This window comes from Mustelus asterias, chromosome 22 (genome assembly GCF_964213995.1).
Source record: "Mustelus asterias chromosome 22, sMusAst1.hap1.1, whole genome shotgun sequence".
Classification (NCBI taxonomy): Eukaryota; Metazoa; Chordata; class Chondrichthyes; order Carcharhiniformes; family Triakidae; genus Mustelus; species Mustelus asterias.
Window position 1 is genome coordinate 6,779,721 of NC_135822.1, and position 19,157 is coordinate 6,798,877.

The window sequence follows — 19,157 nt, forward strand, 5'->3', positions numbered from 1 at the left end:
TCAACTCAAGAATTGTCAGCACCTTTCGACCACCCTATATTACTCAGGAAGCCTGAAATGCCTGCTTAAAACTTCCATTCCCCAATACTGTGACTGCAATGCACAAGTGGTCTCCCAGTAAGTAGCTTATAGAGTCATAGACGTTTACAGCATGGAAACAGGCCCTTCAGCCCAATCTGTTCATGCCACCCAGTTTTTACCATTAAGCTAGTCTCAATTGCCCACATTTGGCCCATATCCCTCCATACTAATCTTACCCATGTAACTGTCTAAACGCTTTTTAAAAGACAAAATTGTACCTTCCTCTACTACTACCTCTGGCAGCTTGTTCCAGACACTCACCACCCTGTGAGAAAAAATTGCCCCTCTAGATCTTTTTGTATCTCTCCCCTCTCACCTTAAACCTATGCCCTCTAGTTTTAGACTCCCCTACCTTTGGGAAAATATGTTGACTATCTAGCTGATCAATGCCCCTCATTATTTTATAGATCTCTATAAGATCAACCCTAAGCCTCCTACGCTCAAGGGAAAAAAGTTCCAGTCTATTCAGTGTCTCTTTATAACTCAAACCATCAAGTTCCGGTAGTATCCTACTGCACTCTTTCTAGTTTAATAATATCCTTTCTATAATAGGGTGACCAGAACTGAAGCAACTATTCCAAGTGTGGCCTTACCAATGTCTTGTACAACTTCAACAAGATGTCCCAGCTCATGTATTCAATGTTCTGACCAATGAAACCAAGAATGCCAAATGCCTTCTTCACCACCCTGTCCACCTGTGACTCCGCTTTCAAGGAGCTTAGAACCTGTACCCCTAGATCTTTGTGTTCTATAACTTTCCCCATTGCCCTACCATTAACTGAGTTCAAACTCAAACCCAAGTTTAATACTAATGGCAGTGGATCAGCTGATAACTATGAAGGCAGACAAAAGGTTGCAGCAGGACCTTGTCCCACTTTGTCCTCATATACACAGGCTCACTTGATCATTGAAACCAAGCAATACTAAATGCTAGTGTGGGGCCGACAGCGCAACAGGCCTCCCACTCAAAGATACCATGCACAGGCCCTTCTATGGTTGTCAATGTTGCTTCGAATTTCCTCTCCTAATTAAAACAATGGTGAAGCATAAAATCAAATCTGGAGAATGCAAGCAAAAAGGACACATCCATTTATATAGTCTCTTTCCCAACCTCAGGGCATCCCTCAAGTACGTCACCGTTACACATATTTGTACTGTAGACAAACACAGTCATCAATTTGTGCACAGCAAGCCCCCACGAGCATCAAAGAGAAATGACCAGATAATTTACTTTTTTTGTGTTGAGGGTTAAACGTTAACCAGGTGATGAGTACTCCCCAGCCCTTCATCGAAGAGTAGGGAGGCATCTTGAAAAGACAGACAAGATCTCAGGGTTAAAAGCAAATTATTGCAGATGCTAGAATCTGAAACCAAGAGAAAAAACACTGGAAAATCTCAGTAGGTCTGGCAGCATCTGCAAGGAGAGAAATGAGCTGACGTTTCGAGTCCAGATGACCCTTTGTCAAAGGTTTTAACCGACAATCATTTGACTGAGGCGAGAATACTAGTTCTAAAGCAAGTCTTATACCCAACATTTATGAATACAGAAAATGGCAGTGGATCAGCTGATAAAAGCTCTAAAAGAACTAGCAATACAAATAATAAGTTCTTAAGCAGCCCTGGACTCTGTAACCAGAGTGATCCCTGTGGAGTGAAGAATAAGTTAGATGTGGCCTTATTACACAGTACTTCGCAGGGTGGCACACAGTGGTTAGCACTGCTGCCTCTCAGCCCCAAGCACCTGGGTTCAATTCCGGCCTCGGGTCACTGTCTGTGTGGAGTGTGCACATTCTCCCAGTGTCTGTGTGGGTTTCCTCCGGGTGCTCCGGTTCCCTCCCACAGTCCAAAGATGTGTGGGTTAGGTTGATTGGCCAGGCTAAATTGACCCGAGTGTTATGTGGGGTTCTGGAATAGAGCCTGTAGTCGATGGGCCGAATGGCCTCCTTTTGCACTGTAGGGATTCTATGATACTAATGCATGGTATCAAATTTCACAATTATGAGTTCTGTTCAGTAAAGAGCACAGCTGAAGGTTTGGTCAATGACAGAGGGCAATGATAGAAAAATGCAGTGCGATAGGAACTTGTTGCAATTTGAATCTCGGGAGAGAAAACAAAATCTACACCATTAAATATCCATTTGCGACAATGCTGATTCTAACATTTCTGTGCAACAGCAATCATGCAGAATAAGCAATGCAACTTTAAAACGTGCAGCACTGTATCTGTTTTTTCAACTTTATTACTATAAAGAAAACAGACTGACCCCAGTATGCAACCTTCATTTGATTATTTCTTTATGGATAGATTATGCTCAGCAAATCAACTTTTGTTCAAAGCAAATACATGTTAGATGTAAATTCCAAATGCAGACAGACGCTGGGCCAGATATTGCAATTTTGAACTCCTCGATAGCAACATGAGTGCATAAGAGGGATTAAGATTAAACCGATTTGAGAGAGAGGTTGGTCTGTTCCTGCCCTGCAGCATTTCACCTTCACTGGCTTTCCAAGTTGGCCAAGGTGCCAGCTACAGGCAGGTGGAATCTACTTTAAGTCAAAAAAATCACAGCACAGTGAAGTAATTGCCATTACAGTGTGACTTCAATAGAATTAAGAGAAAAGATTCAGGTCTGGCCACATCTGTGGAGCGAGAAAGAGTTAATGTTTCAAGACTGTGACCTTTTATTCAAATGACCAAACTGACCTTAATTAAGTCAGAACTCTCAAGTTCCTGTTAATCTTTTCCCTGATTATTGTTTCTGAAGACTTCAAGGTTAAAGTTTAAAGTACATTTATTAGTGTCACACGTAGGCTTACATTAACACTGCAATGAAGTGACTGTGAAAATCCCGAGTGTCCACACTCCTGTTCGGGTACACTGAGGGAGAATTTAGTATGGCACCTAACCAGCACGTCTTACCGACCACCAATGTTAAACTGAGTAATTTACAGAGTAAACCACTATTATTGCGATTGTCCTTGTACCTTTTCTTGAACAAGGGTGTTATATTTACTATTTTTCAATCCCCTGGCAACTCGTCTGTATCCATGGAAGATTGAAAGATTACAGCAAATCTATCTATCATCTCCACCCGCACTTCGCTTAACACACTGCAATTTATCCACTTCAAACACAGGCAGCCTTTCAGGTAGATCCTGGCTATCAATTTTCAACCAACCATTACATCTGCCATCTTAACCCTTACTATTTTTTAAGCATACTCCGCCTTAGTAAACACCAATGAAAAGTACTCATTAAGTTCTTGAATAGTTCCTGACTAGGTCCCACTCCACCTCTTACTACCGTTTACTATTTATATGTCGGTTACACATTATGTTAACTGCCATTCTATCCTCACTCTTACTTACTCTAAGTATGGGCAAGTGATGGGGGTGGTTGCTGATGGTAATAGTTGTGCTGAATCAAACAGGGGCTGAGGCTATTCTTACAACTGGATGTGGTCTTTGAAGATACAGCCATGACAACTCATGGAGTCAGCAAACTTCTTGGGTACTAAATCCCACTCCTCAGTGCCGACCTTCTGGCATTTTTCCCTGATGCTCTCATTGCCTTTTCCTCAAGTGCCTGGAGGGGTCCCTGCTGCCAGGTTTTTTTTTAATACTTTTCCAATTCAATCAAATCAAATCCAATTCAGAGTCTCAACAAGTTGAGACATTTCAGATCCAGGCTGACAAGACAGGGCGAGCGACCAAACCACCCTGTCCTGGGCCTGATCTCCATGAGCCAAGCTGATTGGAGAAGGGGGAGGTTCCTCCTCCAAGACTTGAGCTCATTTGCATCTTAGCCAAAAGGCCGAGATGCCGCTTTTAAAAATTGCTTCATATGCAACATATGAAGCTTCAGTGTAACCTAATGACCTCGACCAAGTGCGGCCGACCATGGGCTGCCGACCATACTGCACTTGATCTTAGCCAAAAGGTTGGGTCCCTGCTGCCAGATGGCCTACAATCAGCCATTTTCCTTTGTTGAACAGTGAAATTAATGAAGTTCGCACCTCCAGCACCACAATGCACTTTCCCTTTAAGTGCAGGCTAGCTTTTAATAGTACTCGCAAGTAATAACATTGGGTCCCCTAACGTGTGCAGCAAATGAACAGCACATTTAGTGCTGACTGCACACAGCAATCGTGATAATGAGCAGGTGGCACTAAGATCGCGAGGTGATTGCGCATCACTATCCAGGGAAGGCAGTTGTGGTCTTATCACTGGACTAGCAATCTGCCACCCTTATCTGGTCTGGTCTACATGTGACTCTAGACCCACAGCAATGTGGTTGGCTCTCAAATGCCTCTGTAATGGAGGGCAGTTAGGGATGGGCAATAAATGCTGGCTCAGCCAGCGATGCCCACATCTTCTAAAAAATTAATTAAAAACCCAGTGCCCATTTTTGTAGCTGGAAGGTCACAACCTTTCTCCGTTTCTCTTTCCACAGGCGTTGTCTGACCTGCTAAATATTTTCAGCATTTTCTGATTTTATTTCAGATTTCCAGCATCCCCAGCATTTGCTTTCAGGTTGGTGTTTGTTTGCTGATACATTGAGCAGATCCCAAATACAAGAATCAATGAACATTTAACTTGAAGTGAATTGGCTGGGCAATAGTTGATCTGACCAGGTTACTGCACGGACAATATGCTGCAGCGGCAAAACCCAATTCATTAGTTTTGTGAAGAAATATAGAAAAGTATAGTTTACTTACTTTAGAACCTGGAAAAGTCCGGGTGCTACACGTGCTGGTCGAACCACACCCGGTCCATTGATTGTATTAAGGTTGACCTGTGGAATGTAGACTGGACGAAGTGTTAAGCCTGAGGACTGGAGTCTAGTCTTAATCACTTCCAATGGGCAAGTGACAATTGCCCCCACTGTTCCTCCACACCTGTGGATAATGCAAAGAATAGGAAAAAAATTAGCAATTAGCTATTAAAGTATATGTGAAACACAGGCATCAAATCAGGCTGCTCCATGTGTGAGCTTTACTTTGGGATCAAGGGGATAAAGGTTTGTGGGTAAAGGGCATTTAGCATCATAGATTCATCACAGAATCCCTACAGTGCAGAAAGAGGCCATTCAGCCCTTAGACTCTGCACTGACAACAATCCCACCCAGGCCCTATCCCCACCACCCCACGTATTTACTTTGTTAATCCCCCTGACACTAAGGGGCAATTTAGCATGGCCAATCCACCTAACCTGCACGTCTTTGAAGTGTGGGAGGGAACCAGAGCACCCGGAGGAAACCCACGCAGACACGGGGAGAACGTGCAAACTCCACACAGATAGTGACCCGAGGCTGGAATTGAACCTCGGCCTGTGGCACTGTGAAGCAGCAGTGCTAACCACTGTGCCACCGTGCCGCACCCCCCTATATTACCCAAAAAGGCAAAAATATTGCTAAGTGACAGAAATGCTCAGACCTGCATTCAAAAATAGATAGCTGATAGGTGCCAAGATTTTCTCAAACTGGCAATTACAATATGCACAAACCACCCTATTGGGCTGCAATCCTGCCTCTCTGGTTTCGAAGTCATGCAAATTTTTGCAAAGTGCTGATGCCAAGTATACACTATCGTCACAGTCGTTGGGACTTGCAAGGCATTTCCAGGTTGCATTCGCACAGAGCAGACAAAATATCTACTTTTACTGTCAGACTCTAAGTCTTCAGAACGCATTGAGACATTAAGGCTCAAATTAAATATTGCTGGCTACATGTGTTAATGACAGCGGTGGGAACAATGAGATCAATTTTAGTTCATATCACAAAATAATATTGACTCGAGCAAAATACTTCCTGCTCCTGGTACCAGTATAGTAACAGAGTGTTTCACAGAAATTGGCAGGGTCTTTTAAGCAGTGGGAGAGAAAGCTGCTAAACTCGGCAGTCACGCATATCTACAAGTTGCACAATAATTACAGCCAGCCGCTCAAAGCACAATGTTACCCATTATCTTTCTCCCATGTTCTCCTCATTCTCATTAACGGTTTCATGGATGTCGGCATTCCCCTCCACCACCATCAGGCCGCCATCGAGGTGTACAAGATTATGAGGGGCATAGACAGAGTGGATAAGGAGCAGCTGTTCCCCTTAGTTGAAGGGTCAGTCACGAGGGGACATAGGTAAGGGGCAGGAGGTTTCGGGGGGATGCGAGGAAAAACTTTTTTTTTAAAACCAGAGGGTGGTGACGGTCTGGAATGCGCTGTTGGGAGGGTGGTAGAGGCGAGTTGCCTCCCATCCTTTAAAAAGTACCTGGATGAGCACTTGGCACATCACAACAGTCAGGGCTATGGGCCAAGTGCTGGTAAATGGGATTAGGTGGGAGTTTAGGTGTCTCTCGTGTGTCGGTGCAGACTTGATGAGTCGTAGGTGTTATCATTGGCTACACCCTAACAGGGCCAGCATTAAACAAATGCTGGAAAACAAGGACGTTTCCAAACTCAACTGGGTTGGTGCAAATCTACAGTTATCCGACTGCTTTACCAAAAGGGATGATGTGGAGATGCCGGCGTTGGACTGATGCAGGTACTGGAAAGTTAAGATTGGAGGATGGTTGTCTTAAATTATTTAGAAAACAAAGGGGAATCTGTTAGAATGTAACCAATGATAACGTTGAATCTGTTGTAGTGTGACCAATGGTAGCAGGATCAGCTGACCCAGTAAACTATGTAACGAATGACAAAATGATGTGGTGGTCAGCTGACCAACCGACTCAGTATAAAGAAGAATCTGTTGGGAACTGTAGGAAGCTTTTTTCTTTCTTACCTACCAAGAATGTTATGTATCTGGCATCGCTTGAATGTCCATCTGGTAGATTGGCATGTGAAGCACCACTAAACATAACTACATGTTTTCCGGTTCTCCTAGTGCTGGGAATTTAATTACACAGTAGGGCCTCTTCTGCATTTATGATTCTATTTATTTCTAGGCCTAACCTGAGTGGTGGCATCCTACTTCATTACGGAGAGGAGCATTGCCAAGCCGAACTCCTGGCCTTACCACACATTATATGAATACACAGATTCTAGCAGCTTAACAATCAGGAGCAGAAATGCTGGTTGTTTTTTTCATCTCTTTAGCCCCCTGATGCTCAAGCTAATTGCGACATGACCATTGCCACTCAAAGAGCTCAACCAAGAGAGATTGAAGATAGAACCCTCCCGCATTCTAATCTTCCATAACTCCAAGTCTTCAAAACATGAGTTACCAACATCCTACCTTAGCATGTGCCGCTCGTCAGTTCATTCTTACTGACCTCTATCAGGTCACCATCCCTTGGCATATCAGCAACAAAATTCACACCTTTGTCTACCAGGTTCCTTCATAGCCTTGTTCTTGCCCAACTCTAGAATCTGCTCTAGCCCCAAAAGCCTTCTTGTATCCTCTACTCTTCATTCTGGCTTCCTATACCTCCCATTCTCCACTCAATCTTTAGCAGCAAAGCCCCAACCATTTTACCCTCATGCTTTGAAACTCTTTCCTTATTTTTTTCCCTCTTGCAACATCATGTTCAAAACATCTGCACCCATAAAGCCTGACAACATCCGCCCCTGCCCATGAATTCTGACACCCATCCACTGTCAATCCTGGTTTTGCATTCAGACGGAACATTTCTAAAGGGTATATGCAGAATATACAAACCTCTGTAGCAATTGAGTCAAAATCTGTTTTGTTTAAACACTAGGTTTCCTACTAAACTTCGCTAGATTGCATGTTGGAAAGTAAAATCTTTCTCACTTCAGATTCTCTTTATCAACACCAACTCCCAGGTCAGAGAGAGCAAGTTAAATGCTCAATGAAGTTCACCTTAAGCTTCCGTTCCCCAGTCACCTTCCCGTGCAAGCACAGGAATGTTATATCCCTCCTCCTCCCCCATTGTCCTGAGAATTGATTCCCTTGTACCTCCAATTTACTATACTGGATTCACTATTCACAATGTGGCTTCCTCCACACAGGAGAGGTCAAATTGGATGTTCACTTTGCTGAGCATCTAAGTTTAGTCCACAAGCGTGACCCCAAGCTTCTGGGTCTCTTGCCACTTTAATTCTTAGTCCCACTCTGGTCTCTCTGTCCTCCACCTCTAACACTGTCCCAAGAAATAGAAACAGAAAATCTTGGAAATACTCAAGAGGTAACACCTCAGGTGGGCAATCTTTCATCAGAACAACATTCTCCAGTTCTGACAGAAGTCACAGATTTGTCTGTCTTTCTATAAATGTCTGACCTATTGAACAATGCCCACTTTAAATTACATGGATGCCCAGTGTGCAGAAATCTGGAATGGACCACACAGGGACAATGAGGTCTCACACATGACTGATGTTCCTTTAAGATGCATGGCAATCTAAAAGTGACTGTGCACTGCAACAGTCAGGCCACGCACTGCGGTGACGAATTTGAGGCAACTCTGCTGCTAAATCTTTGTTTATATTTCAGCTTTCCAGCATTTGCTGCATTCTCCCTTTGTATCATTATTCCAATGAAGCTCTCAGCGCAAGGTCAAGAAACAACACCATATCTCTTGATTAGTCTCTTTAGAGCCTTGCAGCCTCAACACCAAATTCAACAAATTGAGGTGATAACCACTGCTCTCATTTGCTTAGACAACAGGAGCTGATAATGTTTCTGCCGTAACCATCACCTCTGGACCTATTTTTTGTCTCCTTACTTTTCCTCATTATCAGCTCATTGATAGCCACGAGTGGGACGGGAGGGTAACAAATGCTGTGCCCTTATTTAAGAAGAGCTGCAAAGAAAAACTGGGAATTACAGATCGGTAAGCCTAACATCGGTGGTGGGTAAGTTACTAGAGAGGATTCTGAGGGATAAATATACAGGCATTTGGAAAGAAAGGGTTTGACTGGGAGTGGTCAACATGGCTTTGTGCATGGGAGATCACGCCTTGCAAATTTGTTAGAGTTCTTTGATGAAGTGACCAGGAAGGTTGATGAGGGCAGGGTGGTAGAATAGTTTATATAGACTTCAGTAAAGTCTTTGATAAGGTTCCACATGGTAGGCTGCTCTGGAAGGTTACATCACATGGAATCCAGGGAGAGCTGGCAAATTGGATATACAATTGGCTTGATGGTTGGAAGCAGAGGGTAATGGTGGAAGGATGCTTGTCGGACTGGAGGCCTGTGACTAGTGGTGTGCCTCAGGGGTCAGTGCTGGACCCATTGCTGTTTGTTATCTATATCAACGATTTGGATGAGAATGTATAAGGCATGATCAGTAAGTTTGCAGATGGTGGTATTGTAGACAGTGAAGGTGGTAATCAAAAATTGCAGCAGGATCTTGATCAGTTGGGTAAGTGGGCCGAGAAATGGCAAATGGAGTTTAATACAGATAAATGTGCGGTGTTGCATTTTGGAAAGTCAAATCAAGGTAGGACTTTCACGGTGAATGGTAGGACCTTAGGGAGTATTGTGGAACAGAGGGACCTTGGTGTTCAGGTGCACGATTCGCTAAAAGTGGAGTCACAAGTAGATAGGACAGTGAAGGCGGCTTTTGGCATGCTGGTCTTCATCAGTCAGGACATTGAGTATAGAAGTTGGGAAGTTATGTTGCAGTTGTACAGGATGTTGGTGAAGAGTATTGTGTTCAGTTTTGGTCGCCTTTCTATAGGAAAGATGCTATTAAACTGGAGAGTGTGCAGAAGTGATTTATAAGGATGTTGTCAGGACTCAATGGACTGAGTTATTGGGAGAGATTGGACAGGCTGGGACTTTTTTCTTTGGAACGTAGGAGACTGAGGGATGATCTTATAGAGGTGTATAAGATCATGAGAGGCATGGATAGGGTAAATGCACTGTCTTTTTTTGAGGGTTGGGGAATCGAGAACTAGAGGGCATAGGTTTACGTTAGTCATCATAGAAACCCTACAGTACAGAAAGAGGCCATTCGGCCCATCGAGTCTGCACTGACCATAATCCCACCCAGGCCCTACCCCATATCCCAACATATTTACCCACTAATCCTTCCAACCTACGCATCTCAGGACACTAAGGGCAATTTTTTAGCATGGCCAATCAACCTAACCTGCACATCTTTGGACTGTGGGAGGAAACCGGAGCACCTGGAGGAAACCCACGCAGACACGAGGAGAGTGTGCAAACTCCACACAGACAGTGACCCAAGCCGGGAATCGAACCCAAGTCCCTGGAGCAGTGAAGCAGCAGTGCTAACCACTGTGCTACCGGGGAAAGAGGGGAAAGAATTAATGGGAACCTGAGGTGCAACTTTTTTTTTTACACAGAGGGTGGTACGTGTGTGGAATGAGCTGCCGGAGGCAGGGACATTGACAACATTTAAAAGGCATTTGGACAGATACATGGATAGGAAAGGTTTAGAGGGATATGGGCCAAATGCAGGCAAATGGAGTTAGCTTAGATGGGCTTTTTGGTTGGCTTGGACCAGTTTGGGCCAAAGGGCCTGTCTCCGTGCCGTAGATTCTATGATCGTCCCCTGTTGCTTTGTATCATCTCTTCTGTCATTTAATCACTCTTGTTCTGTGCTCTACCACATACCCTCTGTCTTAAAGACAAATAAGTAATGTTCTATCGCATTGACAATGTCAATTTATAGTGAATTAACCAAAGCATTTTCATAAATTCTACCGCTTCCCCTGTACTTAAGCTGTTGGACATACATTGTAGCATTCTGGAGCTGTGGAGAAGTTACCTTCTCCAAGTCTGATCAGGCTGCTGGTGCCACATATAACACGAGTATCAGTCTTTCACTCGCGTTTAGACAATTGTTTCATAATATTGAAGTGATAAAACCTGTGACGATATCTCTGTTCTGACTTTGAACCACTATTGCACAAGCCACATGTTGCTAAAGAACAAAGAACAATACAGCACAGGAACAGGCCCTTCGGCCCTCCAAGCCTGCACCGATCATGTGTTCCTAACTAGACCATCCGTTTGTATCCCTCTATTCCCAGTCTGTTCATGTGGCTATCTAGATAAGTCTTAAATGATCCTAGCGTGTCTGCCTCAACCACCTTGCTTGGCAGTGCATTCCAGGCCCCCACCACCCTCTGTGTAAAATACGTCCCCCGCATATCCGTATTGAACCTTGCCCCCCTTACCTTGAACTTGTGACCCCTTGTGTTTGTCATTTCCGACCTGGGAAAAAGCTTCCAACTGTTCACCCTATCTATACCCTTCATAATTTTATAAACTTCTATTAGGTCGCCCCTCAACCTCTGTCTTTCCAGGGAGAACAACCCTAGTTTACTCAATCTCACCTCATAGCTAATACCCTCCATACCAGGCAACATCCTGGTAAACCTTTTCTGTACTCTCTCCAAAGCCTCCACGTCCTTCTGGTAGTGTGGCGACCAGAACTGGATGCAGTATTCCAAATGTGGCCTAACCAACTATATAACTGCAACATCATATGCAAAAAGTAATGACTTTTCAGTCCCCAGGATCTTTTCCAGGGTCTATAGAATTTTGAAAGATAACCACCAATATATGCACTCTCTCTATCGCGACCCCCATCAACGCTCTGGGATGTAGCTCATCGAGTCCAGGGAATTTATGAACCTTTCATCCAATTAATTTTGAGTACAACCTCTTTATTAATGCTAATTTCTTTTAGTTCCTCATTTTCCCTTGTCTCTTGGTTCCCTAGTATTTCTGGGAGATTTTCTGTACCTTCCTCTATGAAGACAGTCACAAAGAAATGTTTTAGTTCAGCCACTCTTTTCCTATTCTCCATTATAAATTCTCCTGTCGCTGCCAGCAATGGACCCATATTTGTGCTTGGCTAATATTTTCATTTTCACGTACCTAAAGACGTTTTTATAAGTTACATTCGTACCTTCTTTTCCCTTTCTTTATCAATTTCTTGGTCTTCCACGGTTGGATTTTGAATTGCTCCCACTTTTACTTACCACTTATTCTGGCAACCTTAAGACAATTCCTTTAACCTAATGCAATTTTTGACTTCTTTTGCTAGCTACGGTTGATTCACCTTTCCCGTTGGGTGGTGTGTCTTAGAAGAATACATATTTGTTGTATACCATGTAATACTCTTTAAATACTAGCCATTATCTGTTTCCGATCAAACCTTTTAATTCCCTATCCATTATAGTAGCCAATTTGCCCCTCATCCCTTCATAATTTCCCTTGTTTAGATATAGGACCCTATTTCAGAACGAACTGCATCACTTTCAAACTTAATGTACAACTTTATCATATTATGGTCACTATTTCTTAATGGCTCCTTTTAAGTAAGGTTATTAATTAGACCTTTCTCAATATGTAATAATAAATCTAAAACGGCTTGATCTCTAGTGAATTCTGCAACATTCTGCTCCAGTAACCCATCTCTTATACACGCCCGGAAGTTATCCCCCACAGCATTAATGCTAATTAGATTTACCCAGTCTATGTTTAAAATCAAGTTGCCCATTATTACTGTATTACCCTAAGGTTGGGTAAGAAACTCTGTCAGAGAGTTGGTGCAGACCCGATAGACCGAATGGCCTCCTTCTGCACTGTAGGAATTCTATGATTCTATACCCAAGTTACCTGCAGTTCTAATATCCTGATTTATACCAAGTCCAACATTACCACTACAGTTTGGTGGCATATAAATGACTCCAACTAATTTTTGCGGCCCCTTTGCTATTTCTTAGCTCCAGCCACACGCATTCTACATCTTGATCTTTCGACCCAAAATCCTCTCTTACGAATATACTGATCTTGTCCCTTACTAACACCTCCCTTCCCTCTCTACCTATCCTTCTTGAATGACAAATGTCCATGCACATTCAATTTCCAGTCCTGGTGAGCCTGTAGCAATGGGGGGGCGGTTTTCCTGGCGTGCACCTGGCAGATGGAAACCACCAGAGGAGTTCAAGTGAGTGCATCGCATGGGGAGGGAAAGAGATCAAGTCAGCGGCAGGCAGCAGAGCCAGAGAGTGGGTGTTGCATTGCAGGCTAGTCTTATTTTAAATTTCTTGTATTGGGATGGCCTTTAATAATTGCACCCCAATCTTTAAGATAAGTTGCTGGTGGGACTGGCTCACAAAGTGGGATCCATGCCTTGCAGTTTCTTTTCTGAAATAGCCAAATGATCTGGCAGAGAAAGCTACAGCTTATGGTTAAAAATTAGCTAGGCTTAAATTTCATTCTGTTGGCTTGCAGGTTCATATCAGTGAACCGTGTCTTGCAATGTCCTCAGGTTTTCAGCAGAAATGTTTTCACACCTTGGCACCCTGCAGTTCTGTGGCTAGGCATATTAAAGTTCATGGAGTTCCAGCCAGGATACCCATGTGACATAATGGAAACTCATCTTTTTGCTATTGTGTGAAGATGAATCGCTGGGGACTGGTAATTTTGGCATTGAGGCCTTTTGGTAGTTGGAGCAATTTTGGTCTGCTGTCGCAACAGAGGACATTTTTGTTCCATAAAACAGCTACGCCAACTAGCTGTTGCTCTGAAATCATCAGAATTTGATTTGATCCACTTCAATGTTTGCGTGCGCAATGCTTTTCTGATGGCGATGTAACTAATCTGACAAATCTCAAAGACTCATTCAATATGTGCATCTCAAGATCTGTGGCTGGTCTCCAGTCTCATGGTGCATTCAGTCTTAGGGCGCAATCTTACCAGCCGTTCACGTCCCAATGCAAGAGAGGGTGGAGAATTGGGCACTCAGCCAACACTCTGTTCACCGCAACGGTTTCAGAAAATCCCGCCGGCCGGAAGATTCTGCCCTCGGTTTTCAGGGCAGACTCCTCCTTCCATTTCTCGCACCAGTTTTTCAACAACACCAAATTCCCTCGCTGCCGCAGTTATTGAGGAGTTAACAAATGTTATGCCTTTTAGCTTGAAACCAGCTTCATACATCATTTGCATTGTTGGAACTAATTTCTCTTCATTGTTTGCCAGTGCTGTCTGCTCTGTGTGGGCACCTCTTAAACTCCCATGCCAAATATCCTTGGTGTGATTACTACATACTTGAGTCATCGCCGAAAAGCAGCATGAGAACATTTTCTTGTGTGAGTCACAACTAGGCATTGCCCAACTCCACCAAGAATGCTGCACAAAAGCACCATGAACACACTACAAATAAATCATGCACCAACATAAAGGATCAATTTAGATTCTGAAGCACTGCTACCTTATCAAAAAGGAAAGCAAATGTATAAATATTGCTTCCAATGGCTCCATGTGCTAATATAGTGTTAGTTTCACACACTAAGAATTGATGCTATTTAACATTCAGTGGTGTTGTTCGTTTTGTTGCAAGTTAATGGTTTTTGAGCAGAACAGTTTTACGAGCTACGTGTTCCATTTCAGATTTAGAACATTCGACAGAACACCGAGTACTATACTTCTTCCTATAGGTGTTCAGCCAAATGTATCTTCAGATTCACAGAGGTGGAATAAGAGAATGAATCACGGTTATGATTGTTTAATAATAGTGGGAACCTCCACCTTAGACACATAGCCATATTGCTGCAACAACAAAAACTATTGCTACAAGCGTGGAAGGCTCAATAACCACCCTTTGGGAATTACACAGAACTGTCATCAACTGATCCAGTTAAAAAAAGATGGATAAGGTGAATCACAATCACAGACTCACAGAATCCCTACAATGCAGAAGTTATAAAATTATTTAGCCAGGGGTTCCTGAAACCTCAAACAAAGCAATACCTCCAAAATGTGGCTATGATGCACTGAAAGAGTATCTGTGCAGGAAAATACTTCAGCATCTTACTCCCCTGAAGGTTAATTTCCTCATGCCTCAATGAATAAAAACAGCATGCCTTGTGACAAACAAGACTGGACAGAGTTCAACTATAAAGCGACTTGCATTTATATAGCACCGTTCACAACTTCACGCTGTCCTCAAGTACTTTGCAGCCAATAAAGTATGTTTGAAACTCAGTCACTGTTGTAATATAGAAAACATGGCAGCCAGTTTGCACACACAAAGTTCCCACAAAGAGCAAAGAGATAGATGTGGGCAGCACAGTGGTTAGCACTGCTGCCTCGCAGCACCAGGGACCGAGGTTCGATTCCCGGCTTGGGTCACTGTCTGTGCAGAGTCTGCACGTTCTCCCTGTGTCTGCATGGGGTTCCTCCGGGTGCTCCGGTTTCCTCCCACAGTCCGAAAGACGTGCTGGTTAGGTGCATTGGCCGTGCTAAATTCTCCCTCAGTGTATCTGAACAGGCACCGGTGAGTGTGGCGACTAGGGATTTTCGTAGTAACTTCATTGCAGTGTTAATGTAAGCCTACTCGTGACACTAATAAATAAACGTCAAACTTTAACAGAAAATACTGGAAATACTCAGGTCAGACCACATCTATAGTGAAATAGCTCCACTGCCCTTCTCCAAAATATCGTCACGTTACTTTGCTCACAAACTCCAACAACAAAACCAGCCTCCCATCCATTGACTCTGTCTACACTTCCCGCTGCCTCGGCAAAGCAGCTGGCATAATTAAGGACCCCGCGCACCCCGGACATTCTCTCTTCCACCTTCTTCCTTCGGGAAAAAGATACAAAAGTCTTAGATCACGTAGCAACCGACTCAAGAACAGCTTCTTCCCTGCTGTTTGTCAGACTTTTGAATGGACCTACCTCGCATTAAGTTGATCTTTCTCTACACCCTCGCTATGACTGTCACACTACATTCTGCACTCTCTCCTTTCCGTCTCTATGAACGGTATGCTTTGTCCGTATAGCGTGCAAGAATCAATACTTTTCACTGTATACTAATACATGTGACAATTATAAATCAAATCAAACTGCTTCCAACAGAGCTGTATAGAAAGCCAGTAACCAACTGTGTGTGAAAAGATAGTGTCCATCACAGGCGACATTGTAAATAGGACTCAGCTACAAGTCAAGAAAAACAAAAGAGAGGCGTTTCCCCTCCATCTCCACATAGATGAACAAGTTAGAAAAATACAATGAAGAGACACTAATTTCCCATTGTATGTTATAATATATAATTACATTGCTTTACCCAGTACAAGTGAACTTGACACAGAGCTGGGACTTGTACGAAGAAGCTGAGCAAGTTTGGAAACAGGTTGGTGACACACCATGATGATCAGGTGAGTGGCTCAGGATTAAACCATGGGACTGCAATCATGTCCCTCATTGCTTCCAAATCCCCACTGGATTAGTCGTCACACTTGTGGCACAAACTCAGAAGCGGCTTATGCTATTCTGGGAACCTATTGGATAGTTAAGGTTATGTCACCCAAGGATGATGACCGATTTTAGTTCTGCCGCCAGGCCAGCAAAATGTGCCAACACGAAAACAAAATCAAATCAAAACCCAACCATGATGCCAAAAATAATGTTCTCCCCAAACACCACAGTAAACCAACGAGAAAACAGAGCTGGTGTAGTCCAGGATTACCTTCTCCTACCTCCACTTAAACAGCTACAATGATTCATTCTGTGACATAGTCCAATAGTACATTTTTAAAATTCTGAATGTGTTTAAAGTTTATTTATTAGTGTCACAAGTAGGCATACCTTCACACTGCAATGAAGTTACTGTGAAAATCACCCGAGTCGCCACACTCCAGCGCCTGTTCGGGTACACTGAGGGTGAATTTAGCATGGCCAATGCACCCTAACCAGCACGTTTTTCAGATTTGTAGATAGTCTATATCGCAGGACCAATCGAAGGGGGAGGATAGGGGTTGCGAATGCAGGGAGAAACAGAGAGAGGGGTGTGCGAGGGATGGGGGGTTCCAGGGTCGATGAGCGGGGGAGGGGGTACAAGGGCTGATAAGCACGGGGGGGTGTCAGGGGCGGGGAGGGGATGAGCAGGGGGGGGGGCGGGGATGAGCGGGGGGGGCGGGGATGAGCGGGGGGGGGCGGGGATGAGCGGGGGGGGCGGGGATGGGGATGAGCGGGGGGGGGCGGGGATGAGCGGGGGGGGCGGGGATGAGCGGGGGGGGGCGGATGAGCGGGGGGGGGCGGGGATGAGCGGGGGGGCGGGGATGAGCGAGGGGGGCGGGTATGAGCGGGTAGGAGCGGGGGGGCGGGTAGGAGCGGGGGGGGCGGGTAGGAGCGGGGGGGGGCGGGTAGGAGCGGGGGGGCGGGTAGGAGCGGGGGGGGGCGGGTATGAGCGGGGGGGCAGGTATGAGCGGGGGGGGCAGGTATGAGCGGGGGGGGGCAGGTATGAGCGGGGGGGGCGGGGATGAGCGGGGGGGGGGGGGGGATGAGTGGGGGGATGAGCGGGGGGGGGGTGAGCGCCGGGGGGGGGGGGGGATGAGCGCCGGGGGGGGGGGGGTGATGAGACCGGGCGGGGGGGGGGGGGGATGAGCGCCGGGGTGGGGGGGATGAGCGCCGGGGGGGGGGGGGATGAGCGCCGGGGGGGGGGGGATGAGCGCCGGGGGGGGGGGGATGAGCGCGGGGGGGGGGGATGAGCGCCGGGGGGGGGGATGAGCGCCGGGGGGGGGGGGATGAGCGCGGGGGGGGGGGATGAGCGCCGGGGGGGGGGGGATGAGCGCCGGGGGGGGGGGGATGAGCGCCGGGGGGGGGGGGGGGATGAGCACCGGGGGGGGGGGGGGATGAGCACCGGGGGGGGGGGGGGGATGAGCACCGGGGGGGGGGGGATGAGCGCCGGGGGGGGGGGATGAGCGCCGGGGGGGGGGATGAGCGCCGGGGGGGGGGGGATGAGCGCCGGGGGGGGGGGATGAGCGCCGGGGGGGGGGGGGATGAGCGCCGGGGGGGGGGGGGGGATGAGCGCCGGGGGGGGGGGATGAGCGCCGGGGGGAGGGGGATGAGCGCCGGGGGGGGGATGAGCGCCGGGGGGGGGGATGAGCGCCGGGGGGGGGATGAGCGCCGGGGGGGGGGATGAGCGCCGGGGGGGGGGGATGAGCGCCGGGGGGGGGGATGAGCGCCGGGGGGGGGAGAAGGCCGGGGGGGTGGATGAGCGCCGGGTGGGGGGGGATGAGCGCCGGGGGGGGGGGGATGAGCGCCGGGGGGGGGGGGGATGAGCGCCGGGGGGGGGGGATGAGCGCCGGGGGGGGGGGGATGAGCGCCGGGGGGGGGATGAGCGCCGGGGGGGGGGATGAGCGCCGGGGGGGGGGATGAGCGCCGGGGGGGGGGATGAGCGCCGGGGGGGGGATGAGCGCCGGGGGGGGGATGAGCGCCGGGGGGGGGGATGAGCGCCGGGGGGGTGGATGAGCGCCGGGGGGGGGGGGGGATGAGCGCCGGGGGGGGGGGGGATGAGCGCCGGGGGGGGGGGGATGAGCGCCGGGGGGGGGGGGGATGAGCGCCGGGGGGGGGGATGAGCGCCGGGGGGGGGGGATGAGCGCCGGGGGGGGGGGGGGATGAGCGCCGGGGGGGGGGGGGATGAGCGCCGGGGGGGGGGGGGGATGAGCGCCGGGGGGGGGGGGATGAGCGCCGGGGGGGGGGGGGATGAGCGCCGGGGGGGGAGGGGGGGGTTAGTGGGGGGGGAGGGGGGGTTAGTGGGGGGGGAAGGGGGGGTTAGTGGGGGGGAGGGGGGGTTAGTGGGGGGGAGGGGGGGTTAGTGGGGGGGAGGGGGGGTTAGTGGGGGGGAGGGGGGGTTAGTGGGGGGGAGGGGGGGTTAGTGGGGGGGAGGGGGGGTTAGTGGGGGGGAGGGGGGGTTAGTGGGGGCCTGGGGGTGGGGGGTCTGGGGTGTAACACGCTGCTGCCTTCTGGAACATTCCCTCACACTCAGTCCATCATCTGAGCGGTAACCAGGGGCGACCGGGAGCGGCCTAACTGGTTGAATTAATCCTTTCCCCCCCAAGCCCAGTGCTGAGAGAGAATCACAAAGGTCGATGTGTGTGTGCGCGGTGGGACTCACCCTCCTGCGAAGAGGTGCAGCACCGTGTCTCTCTGGGCCATGCTCACACCGACATGCTGAGGGCAGCCGCTCCGCACTGACAGCAGCCGCGGCAATGCGGGCCGGTGGGGAGGGGCCAGTGCGCACGCGCGGCAATGGGGGCCGGCGGCCAGTGCGCAGGCGCGGCTCCGGCCTGTGACCTCACCGGGGGCGGGGCGGGGGCGGTGGCCCTGCGTCATCGCGGCCGTCTGCGT

General features: G+C 47.8%; 1 protein-coding gene across 1 annotated transcript in view; it reads right to left on the minus strand.

Annotated features, from left to right (window-relative positions):
• Nucleotides 1–19,022, minus strand: part of slc25a33 (solute carrier family 25 member 33) — a 36,561-nt gene extending 17,539 nt beyond the window's left edge. The window contains exons 1-2 of the mRNA XM_078238720.1: nt 18,925–19,022; nt 4,800–4,979 (exon numbers count right to left, since the gene is read on the minus strand). Of these exons, the coding sequence (XP_078094846.1) occupies nt 4,800–4,979; nt 18,925–18,965 (221 nt within the window). The 5' untranslated portion in view covers nt 18,966–19,022. The remainder of the gene's footprint in view (nt 1–4,799; nt 4,980–18,924) is intronic.
• Nucleotides 19,023–19,157: the final 135 nt, after the last annotated feature.